This window comes from Pseudopipra pipra, chromosome 4, assembly GCF_036250125.1.
Source record: "Pseudopipra pipra isolate bDixPip1 chromosome 4, bDixPip1.hap1, whole genome shotgun sequence".
NCBI classification, from domain to species: Eukaryota; Metazoa; Chordata; class Aves; order Passeriformes; family Pipridae; genus Pseudopipra; species Pseudopipra pipra.
This window is the reverse complement of record NC_087552.1, coordinates 46,235,471-46,252,509: the sequence shown is the minus strand read 5'-3', so window position 1 is coordinate 46,252,509 and position 17,039 is coordinate 46,235,471. Positions and strand designations below refer to the sequence as shown.

The following is a 17,039-nucleotide window of genomic DNA, read 5'->3' as shown; positions in this document are numbered from 1 at the left end:
AAGCTTTAGTTTGTAGATGTACCTTTGTAGCTTTCTCAACTACCCCACACACCTGCTGCTTTCCTTGACAATGGCAATACAGATGCTGCTATCACCATGGGAATGGTACTCCTGAATGAAGCTGCTACCTCCAAAGGGGATGTTGGAAAAAGGAGAAGTAAGTTGTACTAAATAGCTAAGGCAATGTTTAGACAATTAGAAGATATTGAGAAATTACAAGTGAATATCTGATTAGGTTCTCAGAAGGTCTTTACTTTAAACCAGTGTTTACTTTTTTGGGGTGGAAAAGAGGAGAGCATAAAAATTCTGTTGATAAAACTACATTCAAATGAAGTCAGTAAAAAAGTGTTCTGAGCACACTCAGCCAAGGTACAGGTTGACACAGTAGTATCTCTACTACTTAGAATTGCATAAATGCTTTTTGGCTCTTGAATTACATTGAAAGTGAGTGACTTAAAGAATAAGAGTTTCAAAACATTGTTTTTAAAATTAATTTAGGCATTTAAGATGACAACATCCAAAGGAGTTTGAATATTCTTTTACTTGATAGTCTTGCCAGTATCATGTCTTGAGAGGAAGATGAAAACCCAGCAGTAGATATAGTATCCTAATCTGTAATGTCTAAAGATTTTTAGTCTGAAGTACAATTTTTATGTTTTTCTGAATGTTGTTGTCATTCAAAATATTTGCAAGATTTTTTTGTCAGTGAATTACATAAACACACAAGATGAAAATATTTTATCCAGAATCAAACTTCCTCATACTTGGAAGATACCAGATTTGCTACACTGCCTCCCCTTTCTTTTGAGATCAGTTCTTTAGCTACTTCTCTGTAATACACAGTATTGCAGATAAGACTGGCCAACTATTTTCTATAAAAGCATTCTAGAATGCTTTGTAACTCGTTGAATGTTTGCTAGAGATCTCTAATCAGTAGTGATTTGAGAATCTCTTTCAATGAGCTGTAGATGAATCATTTCATTCTGAATATCTTTTACAGTATCTAACTTTAACACTGATGTTAGAGGAGACAATGACATGAGTATAGTTGAAATATAATCTTAGATCTGGGTCTGTGAACATGAACACAGTGAAATAAAAGTGGACTGCAGTACAAATTCAGACTTTGCTCTTTGTGCCCCTTATGTGAATGCTTTCTGTGTATCTGGCTTGCACTGTTCATGCTTCCAATTTATTCATCCGTGCTTTGAAATCATATTTGTGAGTGGTGATTTCTTTATAATGAAGTGTGTTTATTAGGTTTGTACATGGCTAGTTTTCTCAAAATAACTTGAAATTTTATATTCCAGTTGACAGGCGTCAGTTTCCACATGGTCAGTTTTAATGAAAAAATGCGTCATTGTCGGTTTCCTTGGATTCATGTTTGCTCATCCTTTGCTCAAAGGCAGCACACTTTTGAAGCATGAATATTGCAATTAAATAGCAAAGGTTTGGCTAAAGTAGGAGTAGTATAAGAAGAGGAGTTTTTAAAATCAGAGTAGCTCACTTCGTCTAATGTAGAGCAGCTGCATCTGAGTTATATGCATCAACTTGTAACATTTTCCCTTTTTAAAAATGTTTATTTACATGCAACAAAGCAAGCTATCACGATCAAAGGATGTTTTATCCTATTATTCCACAGGATGCCAACAGATTTTCCAAATTTTGTTTATTAATTTAAGCATTTACCTTGTTACTTAATTCTTTGCCTGAAAAGGCTCAAAGGATGCTATCGGAAGATCTGCATCATTGTTATTTAGTTTCAAAACCTGAAGATTTATATTGCTATTGAGTTAAGAGTAAAAAGTGATTTGGCTACCAGCCTTGGAACTTACAACAGTGAAATTTTTAGCCACCAATAACTAGATAAAGTAGTCACTAGCTGTCTTTGCTGTTACTTTGGCCATAGATGGTTGACTAGAGAGAACATGATTTCATCACTAAAGGGATATTTTTCTAAATGTATTTTTTTTTCCAAAAAGAAAAGTAAATACCTGAAGTTACATTGCTTGATATGTATAATTTACAGGGTTATTAAATCCTCTATCAGCAGTAAGGTGTTTGCATACACATATATTTAGTTTGCAAATTTCTGCTCTTTTTTTCTTGAAAGTACATTTACCCTGACAAGTTATTTTTTCTTAATAACCATAAATGTTATTTCCATATGTGTTTTAAATCCTGTCAGAAGATAGTGGACATCAGTATTCAAGGCAGTAACATTTTTATATTTAACTGTGTCAAAATTCTCTATAAATAATTGACATAAATAATATTCTTTGTGAAGATTCCAGTTTTAAATGTTTTATGTGCTAATAAACAAAGTTATTTTATTTCCAGTAATATGTCTGGTGGGCCTTGGTCTCGTGGTCTTTTTCTTCAGCTTCCTGTTATCGATATTTCGCTCCAAATACCATGGCTACCCATACAGGTAATTGTCATTAAATTCTCAATTTATAGATTGTAATAGCTTTGTATAAGTTTAAGAATAGCTTTCAGGTTAACAATCTTTAATCCTTACCACTGAAGTCAATGGAAGGTGGAAGAAGCAGGAAAAATGGTGATTAAGTCAAGCAAACCAAAAAGGGCTGAAAAGCTCATGTTGTTAAACATGACTGCTAATGCATACCAGTTAAAAGGGTTTGAGCACAGATGTGTAACCCATGCAGTGCCCCACGAAAAATGCAAAAGAAAACATGCTTTCTTTTCTAAGGCTTTATTAGATATTTATTTGTGTATCTTTATAACTAAGATGTACATAAGATGAAATACAAAAATACCAAAGCAGTATGCAGTGCTATGCTATGACTTTTCACTAAAAATACCCTTTTTTTTTGTCAGCCCCACCACAGAGGAGAGAAAGGGTTATAGTTTTTCTAAAGTATATGTACACCTGTCATTTAAAGAGTTGTAATTTTTCTGACAAACAGAAAAGTAGATTTCTGTGATTACGCCTTGTGATTAGTGAAACAGCCAGCTTTATGTTCTGTGTTATGTTCCACTAATAAGTATTCAGCCTTGCAAAGCCAACTTAGATCTAACATTTGAGCTAATACATTACAATTGTTCTATTGGTTTTTACTGTGAGACTTTAGAATCATTTTCTTGTTTACTGAGGTTAATCACTTTATGCTGATTAATTGACATTTAGTTTAAGTTGCTTCAGATTAGTTTTAGCATTTAATAACATCACACTGAAGACAAGGAAATTCTTCCCCTTGCAATGTGTGCAGAAGATGTGCTCCTACTTTTTAGTAATTTCTGCTAAGGAAAGAATTTCTGCTGTAAAGCGCCCAGTAGTATCATACTGCAGAATTTCATCAGTAAGAATTTAGTAGTTTGCCATCTGGGATAGTCAGTATGGCCTCTCAGCATCATCTCGAGATTACCTTCTAGCTCAACTAACTTGGGGTGAAAGACAGGATCCAGTTTTCCTAAGTGTGAGGTATTCTTTCCATTAACTACTTAAATCTTAAACTTAAAAATGCAGGAATGATGAGCTTAATCTGCAGCTCAAAGCTCATTTGAGAAGCACTACCAAAGAATGGCAACCCATGGTCTCAGCTCCCTTCCCTCTTCTCATAACAAGTTTACTAAATGGAAAAGGCAGTTGGTGGTGCTGGTGTGTTCCCTGCTATGCAGTTTAACAGCTACGAAATAGAACCTGGCTGCTGTACTACTTTCATTTTCATTTCACTAGTTTCTTAAGAATATTCATATCACCTATTAAGAACATGCTTATATGTCTGTGCCAATTTCCAGCCCTTCCATGGCTTTTGTGAATGTTTGCAGTAGGGTTTTTCTGGCTTCCGTGTGATATGTAGGATGTCTGGAGTTGAACAGTAACTTGTGAACATTAGTATGCTCTGTGAGTTTGCATGCCACCATGATACCATTGATGTTATTGCAGACTTAATTGCTCAGGTCTACTACATATCTTGTAGTATCATGCATTACAAGCTTTACAAATCTAATTTTAAGTAGTGTATGATTTTTCCTTCTTTTCTTGCTGTTCTGTTTGCTGTAAATATTTGGTGGAGTGGATTTTTTTAATATAATTTTATTCCCCCCACAATTAATCTTGTATTTAGTGAAATACTAGACATCTTTTCTTCAATGTATCTAGCAGAAGTTGGAACCCTATGTAGATTTTGTACTTCTCTGATAGTATCCAAGCTAAGAATAAAGGACATCAAGAATTGGGGGTGGGGAAGAGGAATTCTGAATTCTATTAAAAGTGTAATTTCGAGAAATTTAGTTTGATATGCAATGCACGTCAAAAAGAAGTGCACCTGTTAGTATGTTAAACCTGGTTAAGAAAGAAATAAAAGAAATCCAAGACAGTGCTGAAAAGAATGATTCATCACAATCCTGTTAAAATGAGGTAGTGCCACATCATGTTGTCACTATGAAGGAATTATTAGATCTATAAACCAAATTCTGTCTTAAGGAGATAAGTACACTCAATATCACAACTTACAAATCATTAACACCCATCAAGTAAATCTGTTTAAAAAAATGAACACTGTGTATGTATAAATACATGAGAAACATTTAATAGGTGGCTAAGTGTTATGCAGGGCTTTTTTTATCATGTTACTTCTGCAGAAGTAAAAGAGATCTATTGGGCTTACTTGATCTGTCCTAGATTCTTCATGTTTTCGTGGAAATAAATTAATCATTCAATCTTAAAACCTCACTCAATGTAGAATTATTGGAAACCGTCACTAGAGCTGATCCTTTTACTCTGCTATTATCAAATTTCATTTGATAGTTTCCCAAATGTGTAATTTATTTATGCAGTCCTTTCCAGTGTTAAATCTTCCATGTTTCTTTTGGTCTCTTGAGTAGCTCTGACCCGATTTTCTGTTGTGCTATTTGAAATAAATATCCTATTGATTCTTTGACACTTCAGTGGTCTCAACCATGTCATCTTCATCACAATTTCATAGTGTTTTTTAGAGAAGTCCATTTGATTTTTGTGCATGGTTCTTGTGAATTTTAATGAAATGAATGCACCAAACACTAAAGAGGACCTTTTAATTTAGTATCCTGCATTTTAAGTTCAGTCATATATGCTAAAATGCATTAATCTTTTTGTCTACATTCCTTAAGATCTTTCAAAAAGTTCCATATCCCATCAGTTGATCCCAGTGTAGATATATCTTAAGATGTGAAGTACGTCTGTCCTTTTACTTTCACTGGTTGTAGATTTCACCTTGGAATGATCAGTCTTTACATGATAAATTGTCCTCAGGCTAGTAAAGTGTTGCCTTTAGCAATATCAACAGCAATGCATACCAATGATCTGTTAGGAAAAAGGGAAGTTTATGTTGGCTTGTCTAAAGCAACAGTTAAGGAAAACTGAAATTGTTTCAATGCTGTATGCATGACCTCAAGCATCAACTTTACTGTCCGACTTAAAAAAAAAAAAAGTCAAATGTGCTAAATTGTTTCTGTTCTCTGGCACTGAATAACCAAGTCAGTCCTCTGTGAAGCATCATGCATCAATAAAAAGTGAAACTGTAACACAACCTGCTGTGCATCCTCTTTTCTACAGTGACCTCCATGTAGTGAAGATAAATCAAAACAGAGTTGGATAAACATAGAGCAAAAACGGGAGAAAGACTGCTATTTCCTCATCTAATGTGCATAAATAAAAGTACTGGGCATTCCGTTGTTTCTTTGACCCTGTAATGCCATTGTCATTGTTAATTTCTGTGATAAAAAAAAAAAGTGTCCTGAGGAGTGCTAGATATGAGCACAGATCTATAAGGTCCTCTTTAGAGGGCATGTATGTCGGAGGGGATAGTAGTATTTTGTTTACATTTTTTTGATCCACTTCAGATATTTTCCAATTCATATTTGATTCTTTCTTCCAAAGAACTTTCTTCTTGAAGGCTAGGATTGGGGGAAAAAATTGTTTAATTAATATGCTGGTAAAATGCCTTTATACGGTAAAGCATTGGAATGGGAAAGGTGACACAAAATGGAGGTTTCATGGTTTAACCCCACCCAGCAGCCACGTAACACACAACTGTTCACTCACTCCCCCACCAGCAGGACCGGGGAGAGAATTGGAATGGCAAAGGCCAAAACACTCATGGGTTGACATAAAGACAGTTTAATAAGGAAAGCCAAAGCCGCACACACAAGCAAAGCAAAACGCTGCTTCCCAAGGGCAGGCAGGTGTTCAGCCATCCCCAGGAGAGCAGGGCCCCATCACAAGTAACGGTGACTTGGGAAGACAAATGCCATCATTACAAATGTCTCCCCATTCTTCCTCCTTCCCCTCTGAGCATGATGTTATATGGTGTGGAATATCCCTTTGGTTAGTTTGGGTCACCTGTCCCGGCTGTGTCTCCTCCCAACCTCCCATGCACCCCCCAACCTCCTCACCAACATGGCAGTGTGGAAAGCAGAAAGGGCCTTGGCACCGTGTAAACACTGCTCAGCAATAACAAAACATCTCTATATTATCAACCCTCTGTTCAGCACAAATCCAAAACATAGCCCCACACTAGCCACTGTGAAGGAAATTAACTCTACCCTAGCTGAAAACAGCACAGGAGGTCATCATGAAAATTACTCACTGAGCAAACACAAAACTCTGTGCTAGAGCCATTTTTGCAATGGCAGGGCTTTTCATACCTGCACTAATTCACCTTTTTTATGGGAACTAGATGAAACTTTTCATTTTGCTAAAACTCTCACTTTAATTGCTATCATTAGCTGTTGAAAGATTATGCAATAATTTTATTTTATACTGTTGAACATTTTCCCTTTTATAAATCTTTCTGGATAAGACAAGTGTGTTGATATATCTGAGACAATGTTTTTTGGAAGTCTTCTCACCCCAGTATTTAGAGTGAATGGATGATATATTAAATATACTCAGTGATTAAAGATACTCAGTGAGTGATTGAAGACTCTTCTTCACTATGGATCAAAAGTATGAACTCTAAGTTAGCTTTGCTAGTCAGTTAAGAGCTTGGAGGAATCTCTGGAAACCTCACTTTAGGCAGTTTCAGCCCAAAAAGCACATAGAACATGAAAAAGAATGAGAGAGGATGGTAAGAACAAAATAGAAGATACCAATACAGTAGCACAGTATTGTATTACTGGGAATGTTAGGCATGTAAAGCTTTGTAATACTGGTTTCTTCAAAAGGACAGACAAAAGTTTTGTCCACGCCTTACTGATGTTAAAAACAGTTTCTTGATTATTTTTTTTAGCATTGGCTGCAACTAATTAACTGCCCTGTGTTGTCTTCTGCCCTGCTTTGTTTTCTGAATGAAACTTTTAGCAGTTTCATTATTGTTGATGCTTTAAATTGTTCTGTCAAGTCAACATGTTATCATTTATTGTTTTAACCTCATATTAAATGAAATGAACACCTGAAAATTCAAAGTTTTCATAAGTTTTCATTAACTAACTTACATTAAGTAGCTTTTAAAAGAAGTTTTTAGTACCTCCAGTTGAGCGTTTTGTTATCTAGATTATCCTTCATGGCCATTGTATTTTGGTATTATTTACTAGAATAATGTGGAAATTTTTTTGGTTAAATCATAAAAAATAATCAGCCTTCTAAACTATGTATTAATGGAATGGAAAGTACATATTCTGTATTGACTTAGCAGAGAAAGTGAACTAAGCTGCAAGGAAGCATGATAAATAAATGTTGCCTTATTTTCATCAAAAAACCATAAATATTAAGTCAGATATGAGATATTCATTCACTGTATAGAGGACAGTAAATGCAACAGAAACAGACAAATTGCAAGATGCCCCAGAACATGAACATTCCTCACATTCACTATATACACTACATAAGACCTGTCTACCCTCATTGTAATTAAATTAGTTTCAGTTCAGTTGTGTAATATGGAGCCATTGAAATTAAATGCAAGTGAATAAAACAGAATAGTTGTTTCTTGGAAATATACTGATAAAATATTACTACACAGAACAAACAGACATCTAAAATTAAATTTATTAATAAACATGAGCACACTACTAGCAGCTTTTTAGATGTTCCATGTTGATTTCATGCAAATTCAATTGATTCACCTTAAATTTATGAACTGGTAAATCTACTTCTGATAAACACCAGGTTTGGCATTCTGGTCTATCATGCCCAGCAAAATTGGCTATTTCTTCAAAATGGCAGAAATCGGGATTATTGTAAAAGACAGGAAAACAATAATACACAGCTATCAAAAAGCATCTTACATTTAGCATTTTCAGTACTTCTACTCTTAATGTGGCTAAACAGTTCATCAAAGAAGCTGCCCATTGAAATGAAAGCCAACCTTGGTTTTCTCTGTTCATCTAAACCATCAAACAGCACACTGAATTCATGACTATCCACAAACCTCCACATTCTTCTCTATGTGAAGTGTAGACTTCCGTACTGGTTTCTAATTCTTTAAAGAATGGGAGATCTGAATTCCAGGTGTCTGGACCTGTAACAGATCTCTTAGGAAGGATGTGCTTCTTCCTGTGGCAAACAGTTTGGATGCTCTTCTCATAGGACCTTTCTTCTGTGATTACCACCATTAAAAATGCCTCTTCTTGCTTTTATGTCTTCCCTGTAAGTCTTACAGTGTTGCCATTTACTTCTACCTATTTCTTCCCCTTCCTATCTAATTAATGTCTGGAATGGCACAGTTTGGCCAGCTTTTTGTGTTCTACTTCCCAATTCTTCATAAGGAGACATTTTCTTTTTTCTTTTTGCAGATCTGTACCAACACATGTTGTCCAATCTGTTATTCTAGATTTTTCAGAAACTGCCCACACCCTGTCTCTATCTTTGTGGCTACTCTATGATTTTTCACGGTGTTTTGGCTTTTTGTAGTTTCCACAGAATCGCAGAGTAACAGAATGGTTGGGGTTGGAAGGGACCCCTGGAGATCAACCACTCTGCTAAAGCAGGTTCACTTATAGCAGGTTGAGCAAGATCAAATCCAGGCAGGTTTCTTCAGAGGAGAGTCCACAACATCTCTGGACAGCCTATTCCATTGTTCTGTCATCCTCAAAATACGGAAGTTTTTCCTCATATTCAGATGGAACGTGATGTGTTTCATCTTTCTGCCTTAGACTTTTTCTTTCTTTGTGTATCTAGCCTCTTAAGCTTGTTCTGTAACTTTCAGTGTTTCTCTTATCTGTATTCTGTATCGTGTCTCTGAGCTGCTTAAGATGCAGTTTCCTTGTAGACAGAAAGTAAGAAACAGTAGATAGTAGCATGTTGTTCCAAAATGACACTGCTGTATTTGTATTTCCTTACAGTTATATCGTTGTCTCTTACGCCTCTTAAGCCTATCAGTTCTACTTTCCTGATTATTGTATCTTCAGTCCTCCCCACTCTCCCCTCCAAACTTTTTCCCTACCAATAGTCCTCTCTCTTCGCATTTCCTTTCCTGTACATGGCCTTACACATCTATCCTAAACCTGGGTTATCGCGTGTGCTCAGCATTCTCTTACTTCTCCACTCAGCACCCTACAATTCATCTCTTCATGCAGTTGTTCTTGCTGGCTTTTCCCTTTCATTAATCCTTTCACCCTCCAGCACCCAGCCAGTTGCCATCTGTTTTGCCTTGGTTTGTATGTCTTGCCTAATGAGCTTGTCAGCTTTTTGCAGCAGTGAACATCTTTATACTGATACAGTCTTTTAAGCTTATGGCACTTGTATTTGTTTTGTAATCATTAATTAATTATGCCATGAATGGAAAACTGATGAAATTGCTACATGTGTATGCTAGAGCACATTGCATATCTATGAGGAGTTGCAAGACCTTCCCAGTGAAGCTAGAGGCAGTACTTCCGTTCAGTAGTTCATTGCTTTTGTGTTTGTACAGCTAGTCTATAGTCATGGACAAATCTTTCTCAATGTGTTCCCATCTCCCAGTTTGTACTCAGTAAAGTACTTAGAAAGGTATGACACACAATACATATCTGCATTTTAGAAATGCAAAGTTTTGTTCCAGGGGTAAAAAAACCAGCAATGTCATCTGAAACTTCTTAATGTATTAAAATACTAAGAAGAGTCTGCAACCCTACAAAGCCTTGCCAAGCGCTATATAGCCTTCCCACTCTGGTGCCACTTCAACAGTAAAGGAAGAAGGTTTTAAATAAACCTGAAACATTTCCTAGGAGAGGTCTCTCACTTTAAGTAGTAAGAGCAAATGCAGAACTTGATTAAAGAGAACAGATGTTTGAAGAGTGTTTTCCTTTTTAATTTTTTAAATAGGCAAATTTAAGTTTCAATCACTCATGTTTTATTTGATAACTTTCCTGCTTGCTTAGTAATTACTAAATGGGATATAAAATCTTAAGAGATTATTACACGAATGTCAAATGACTTTTCAAATTAATGTTTTGAAGTCCTTATTTATTATTTTCAAATAATTGTGCTGTGTTTTATATGCATTTTGCAGCATTTAAACATGTTTTCTTTTTTTTCAGCTTCTTAATTAAATGAATTCAAGCGGGATTCATTTAGAGCTGCTTACCATGAAGATAAGCTATAACTGCTATTATCAGCCCACGATTGTTACATGTATTCAAGAATCTTTTGTTGGTTCATCTGTTTTTGTGATAATTTATATAGTATGCTGATAGATAAATGAATGCAGTTTTATGCAATGAATGCATAATTTATAGAAATATAAACATCTAATTGGAAAGTGCTAAAATGTTATGAATATGGTGTGCTCAAGATTTTAAATAAATTTCATTATAATGGGCTTCTGTTTAAGTCTTCCTTATTGAATCCAAAGGGTGTCACCAAGATTTTTCACACGAAGTTTGTTATAAGATTTTGAGATGTGTTTTAGAGGTGAACAAAATAGCCTCAGTTTTTCAGCTACTATTGAGAAAAATATCATGGTGGAAACTATAATGATTTTCATGACTCTATGCACCTTGCCCTCACTTTGCTTTGTAACAGAGTATGTATATAGAGTCTCTAATCACCTTTGATATGCTAAGCCATTAACATAAAATTATATTCTACATATTTTCATCCTCAACTTCTTTTTCTCACTCAGCAGTATATGCAGTACATACGTTACCAGTTCAACTCTCTCTACAACATGCTTATTTTTTGAAATAGCAGCAGGAGGAAGGTATTATCCTGAATAATGCTTATGAAGCAGTACAGATGAGCATATTGGAACAGGAGTTACCGTAGTTGCCAGTTTTCTGTGTCCACACAGCTTTGTGAAAAGCTTATGTAGGAATTTGGAATGCCATTTAAAAATGCCATTTTTGTAGCTGTTCACATCTCATATTATGTGAATCGCGCATAAACCTTTTGCGTACACCAGCATAGCGTATTCCCAGTGACTCAGGAAACAAGAATCATCATGTGATACTCTTCCTCAGTCCTGCTTCTTCTTTTTTTCCCTACTGGTATTTTTCCAAGTGATACTTTTCCAAGTACCAGTTCACTGTCAGTAGCAGTATTCTTTGTTCATAAGAATACCTCTAAATATGAGGATAAGATTGACTAGACTTTACAAAACTCACTTCATCTAATGCTTTTATCTGTTTCTTCTCCAAAAAAATACTGATATTTTAAGAACTAGGAAACATTTTAGGAGAAGAGAAAACAGGAAGGACAGCTTATATGTTACACAAATGCAGAGCAAGACCACTGGTGTGGAAACGCTGGAAGGTTGTAGAGCAGTATTTAAAATAGAAGCTGGGTAAAAACTGACAAACTCAAAACACCTGGTTCACAGACTGATGTGGACTGTCAATGTGCCAATGGGGGGAAGCTAGGACAGAATTTGCAAGAGGTTTAAGTCAGTGCTAGAAACCTGAGAAATGGATGGAAGAATTAAGTTGTGTGGTATTGAACAACAGCCCTATTATAACAGACATTCAAAGCTTTGGTGGAAAAAAAAATAAAAAATCCATGGGACACTGTTACCAGACTACTGAGTTAAAGATGGCACAGCAGGATATGCAGGTGACAGAGTGGGGCCATATGGGAAAGATTGCATAGACTGCAACAGCGTGGACCTCCTATAGGTAAAAAAGAAGCAGTAGGTTCCATGGTTGGAAGTCTGTATTTTAAAAAATAATTAGAACTCTCCTACTGACCTCTGATCAAGATGACAACGGCAGTCAGAAAGAGTAGAGAAACTGCAAGTTTCAGACATGCAGTAGTAGTGAGAGATCTCAAGACCTCATCCTAACGCAATTTAAGTATTTCATCTTGTAATGAGGTAAAGTGTTCCAATGACATGTGACTGCCTCCTGGAACAACTAGTAGATCTCAAATGATAGCCAAATCAGAAGGAGCAGCTTGAGTAGTGCATGGGTACTAGCATAAGAGGTATTCATGGGATGTCTACTCTATAACAGCAAAAACAGTACAGTAGGGTAAATGCTGTTGCAAGACAGGACTCTCAAAGTGAAATCTGAAATAAAAACCACAACACTGCTCACAGGTCAACAGTAAAATAACAGATTTAAAAAAAAATTATCTGAAGATGATGCTCATGGTGGTTGCATGGTAGCACAGACTTCTTAAAATACACCAAAAGCAAGGGACCAGGCAGGGAACTAGTGAAAGAGTTGGTGAAAAGATTTAAGGGGCACCCACTGATAAAAAATGTGACAGAGGAGCCAAATTCTCTGTAGCAGCTGGACCAGAAGACTTAGGTCAAAGTGGTTTAGCACATTCTATGTAATTGTTTTAAAAAGGTAACTTAGATGCTGGTAAGATCTCAGGACCAAATGGCATTTATCAAAGACCTCTGAAGGAAATCAGATGTGAGGTTGCAGAACTGCTGAGCAAGGTGCCTTCACCTATCATTACAGATTGCCTCTGTATCAGAGGACTGACAGATTGCCAACACAGCTGTCATCTATAAAAAGGAGAGTCTAGAGGGAAGACTGAGCTACAGACCAATGAGCAATTTCCAGTCCTGATGGGATGGTCAAGTCTGCAATAAAGAGAGCAAGGATAAACACAGTCATCTGAAAAAGATGGAGGACTTGTATAATGGAGCATTTAAGTTTACAAAGCTTGTAGAAGGCTAAAATAGTGCCAGGAAAGCACAAGGATAAAAATCCTTTGGCAAGGATTTATTAAAGAACCTAATCTGGATTTGGGAGAGGTGTCCTTTTCACGACTTGAAAACCAATTAAAAGTTAGAACTTCCTTTATGACAGGAAAGACAAAAATAGAACTTTCCTGAAGACTAGTACTGTGACCACATCTTCCTTAGTGACGTGTAGAAAGTGCATGTGCAGTGCAACCTGCCTTACAGAGAAGCTCACGGTGCTGTGCTGATAGGGAGGAAAGTCCACTAAACTTTACAAAACTTGATGAATGGGTAAAAAGTTGGGAGGTGAACATCATTGCATCTAGAGAAAATAAATAATGCCTTGTTCGGCTAAAACTCAGGAAAGAGACAGTAGAGTCATAATTGAACAGATTTTAGCAGAATTGTCAGTGTGCACTGACAGCCAAAGAGAAGATGTTTAGTACCGTGTACAAGATGGTACTAAATATTTAGTAGAAGATGTTTAGTAGAAAGTTTGGATAACAAGGCAGAGGACAACACTTTACAACTACACAAAATCTCCATGGATTCCTGTTGAGTGAGTGCTGCATATAGTTCTGATGTACACATCTCAAAGACACAGAGCAGTTCAAGGTACAGAAAAAAGGCACTGGGAATTGGTCAGGGAGGTAGAATTCCCCCTCATGAAGGGACACTGAAAACACTGGAACTCTTCAACTGGAAAAGAAAAAAAAAACTGAGGAGTGAGTATGATTGTGGCTTACAAGTTTATAAACACTTTAGATAAGATAAATACTAAACACTCACCAAATCCTACAGTGCTAGAACAAACCTGCAGCTTATTTAAAAGGAAATATGTCCTTATTACTTTTTCAGGAGGTTGAGGAGATAGACAATATTCAGCAGGTTCAGAATAGGGTCAGAAAATTCGTGGCCACAGTTCCACAAGAAACTTTAAAGGTGATACAGTTTACCATCCTTAATGCAGTAATTCTGGATGCTGGAGAGAGTATGAGGTAAATAGACCACATTCTCTCTAACTACTATCTCCAGTCAGCCAGAACACTGAGCTAGATGTCCTTTTGGTCTAACCTCCTCAGGCATTTCGTAAGCTCATTAAGAACTGTGAAGGAGGAGGGAGGTGACATTAAGGAGAGCTGTATGATCCACTGCAACTTTTATTCTCTTGACAGCACAAATAAGCAGGCCTGGAGAGCACCAGCAAACAAGGAGAAGGCAAACACAGGTATTGGCAGAGCTCAGGAGGATAAGAAGGATTTCAAAAGACCCCAATCCCAAGGCATGTGGTTAGGCAAACCCTGTAGGTAAAAAAGTACAAAAATTAGCAGAACACTAATACATACAGTAGTGTATTTAGATCTCAAGTGCTGAGTGACAAGAATATATGCAATCACATTTGAAAATATATAGAGAAATGTGTCATTAAAATTCAAGGCATTTTCACCACGTGATGGATCAAAAATCTTGGGATCTTCTTTTGATGCAAATGCACAACATGTAATGAAATGAATGCTATTTGTCATAAGTTAGAAGTCTTTCATTCCTGTTGCATTTGTAAGGAGTAGATAGCACAGTTCCTGTCGTATTTTATAAGTGATTGCTTCCAGTGCTATGAATTTATCACCCTGACTGTAGCCTTCATAGTAGTATAGGGACAGGTTGGAGTTTGATTTAAAGAACGAACCAAAGCAGAGAGAAACACACAGCTGTAGGCAAAAAGAACTTCAAGTCTACAAACAGCAGGCAACACAGAATCCTCCATTATTTTTGTGCTTGCTCTGCTGCATGCTACCTGGCACATATGCTTCCTCCCACCCTCAGGTTTAGATGTTTCTCTACAGACCTTAGCAAGCATCTTCAAAAGCATTAGCTCCATTTTCTTTCTTCCTTGTGTACCAGCAGCTTCTTATTTGTGTCCTTTTTCAGTATCAAAGGCCTCAAAGTTTTTACACAAATCCCTCTATTTTTGAGGAAACCTTGTATGTTTGTTTTGCCGTACTTTGTTAGTTCTTTAATTGGATGTTTATATAATTGGAATAACATGTGTTGTCATTAAAGGGACCATTTCTATGAAAATTAAATAAACCTGAAGGTGGACATAAGTAAGGAGAATCACTTAAAAGTACACAGATTCCAAATGAGCAGAAGTGTGGTACTGAAAAGCTTGATGGCATTTTTCACTAGTTCATGTTTGCAGCAGTGGACACCCACAAACTTGTAATAAAAGAAATCCATACTTGAGGATCTAAGCATAGAGATTTACAGGAGCAAAACCATGCAACTGAAGTTGAAAAGAAAGTGTAAAAAAAAAGTAATCATCCTTGTCTTTCGAATTAAATTTAACTCCACATACTCTTCAGAACAGCCAAATAAAACTTTCTCCATACTGATGTTAAGTGACATTTAGAAGGTTCAGTGTCCTATTACGGACCCGGAACAGACCTCCGCATGATTGCAGGTGTCTGGTCAGGATCTCATCATTAAAAGATTTAAGATGTCCTCAGACCAAGTTAGAAACTCTTGTAGTTATGTTTCCAATTCTTTGTAATACGTGAACAACTGAGTATGATTTTGCTCTCTATGTTTGGTAGTACTGAATAACTATATTCAAGAGAAAAATGGCCTATAGTTTCTGCCTGTGAGAAAAATGTAATATAGATGTGTGCTGTAATGTGAGTTAAAGATTTTATACACTTACTGAGGCTTTGGACATTTTTTAGTCCCCTATATTTTCTGTCCTAGAGGATTTTCACCCCCATATTTTTCAGTCCCAGATGCACACACACACATACAAAAGAATGCCGCATTAGGAGTTCTTGATGAAAAAATGTTGGAGCTCTGACAACTTCTTGTTAGAACATCTCAAATCCAAGAGCAGACATTCACCTATATGCAGTCCATTTATGAACAGGAAAACTCTATGTTCTCCTCTTAGATGTGGATACATGCTACTGTAAGAGCAACGCAAGTTCAGAGCTTGTTGTTTGTCATGTGGCAAACCGAACCCTCATCATCCGTAAAGAAAGATTAGGTCAAACAAGTCTCTAGCTTTCTCTGACATTGTCATGTAAAGACAGTACTTGCAGAGGAACAGAGCTTCACAGGTGTTGTTTTTAATTTTTTGTTACCTATGTTAAAAATTTAAATCTCATGTCCTCCGTTTACCCCATTTAGCTATGCTACTACGCAAGATATAGATAATATGAGTAAGCAACCCAAAATTTCTTTCTGTCTGCACCACAGTAAGTGTATGATGCCCAAAAGAAGCATCTTTCCATAATTTCAAGGAATGTTTTCATTGTGTGTTAACATGGGTCTGTATATTTTTTATTTGAGATTAGTAACTTCCATAACATTAGGCTGTGTTGGACCCTCTAAAAGTACTTGAATTAAATAGGGAATATTTCTCTGATTTGTATTTAGCCTTTTTGCCTTGCATTTTAAAATGCATCACAAGTATAAATAGTAATGAAGAAGCCTTAGAAGTTCCAAAGTAAAAAAGCTTTGTTTTGTCTTCTAATAGTTATATTTTTGCTTCAGGAGTCCTACTCTGGAGAGAAAAAAAGCCTCAAGGTAAGTCATTACTGAGGAGCACTTCAGGCAAAACCAGTGCAAAATAAGAGTTTATCTAGGCTGTAGCGCACAGGCTTCCATAAGTATTTCTTTCCCCTCTGGTAGCACTTGGTGCAGGACTTTCATTCTTTGGGTTTAAGAGTAGAGAACAGGAAGCTTTACATTGTGTTTTAAAAAGAGCTGTTAGAGTCCTGTTCCATTTTATTTTGTTTTGTAATACTGTATATTTTCACTAGAAGTGGAGTCATTTAGCAGAATGAAGATAAACAGAACTGCTTATTTATCTGAAAATATTTTCATTGGTCAAAGCTAGTAGAAGTTGTTGTTAGTATTAGAGGAGGGTTGTAGCCAGTTTTTGCCCTCGAGATGTCTATCTACCACCAGCACATCTGATGGCAAGTAATA

The 17,039-nt window shown here is 36.3% G+C and overlaps 1 protein-coding gene across 6 annotated transcripts in view; it reads left to right on the top strand.

Moving 5' to 3' along the window:
• TUSC3 (tumor suppressor candidate 3) overlaps nucleotides 1-17,039 on the top strand; it is a 231,598-nt gene that overhangs the window by 99,067 nt on the left and 115,492 nt on the right. For 3 of the 6 annotated variants that reach the window (XM_064652784.1, XM_064652782.1, XM_064652786.1), the window contains 3 exons: nucleotides 83-157; nucleotides 2,341-2,431; nucleotides 10,465-10,745. In XM_064652784.1, the coding sequence (XP_064508854.1) occupies nucleotides 83-157; nucleotides 2,341-2,431; nucleotides 10,465-10,480 (182 nt within the window). In that variant the 3' untranslated portion in view covers nucleotides 10,481-10,745. Of the gene's footprint in view, nucleotides 1-82; nucleotides 158-2,340; nucleotides 2,432-10,464; nucleotides 10,746-17,039 lie in introns of those variants that run through there. The other 3 variants (XM_064652783.1, XM_064652781.1, XM_064652785.1) reach the window with 2 other exon arrangements.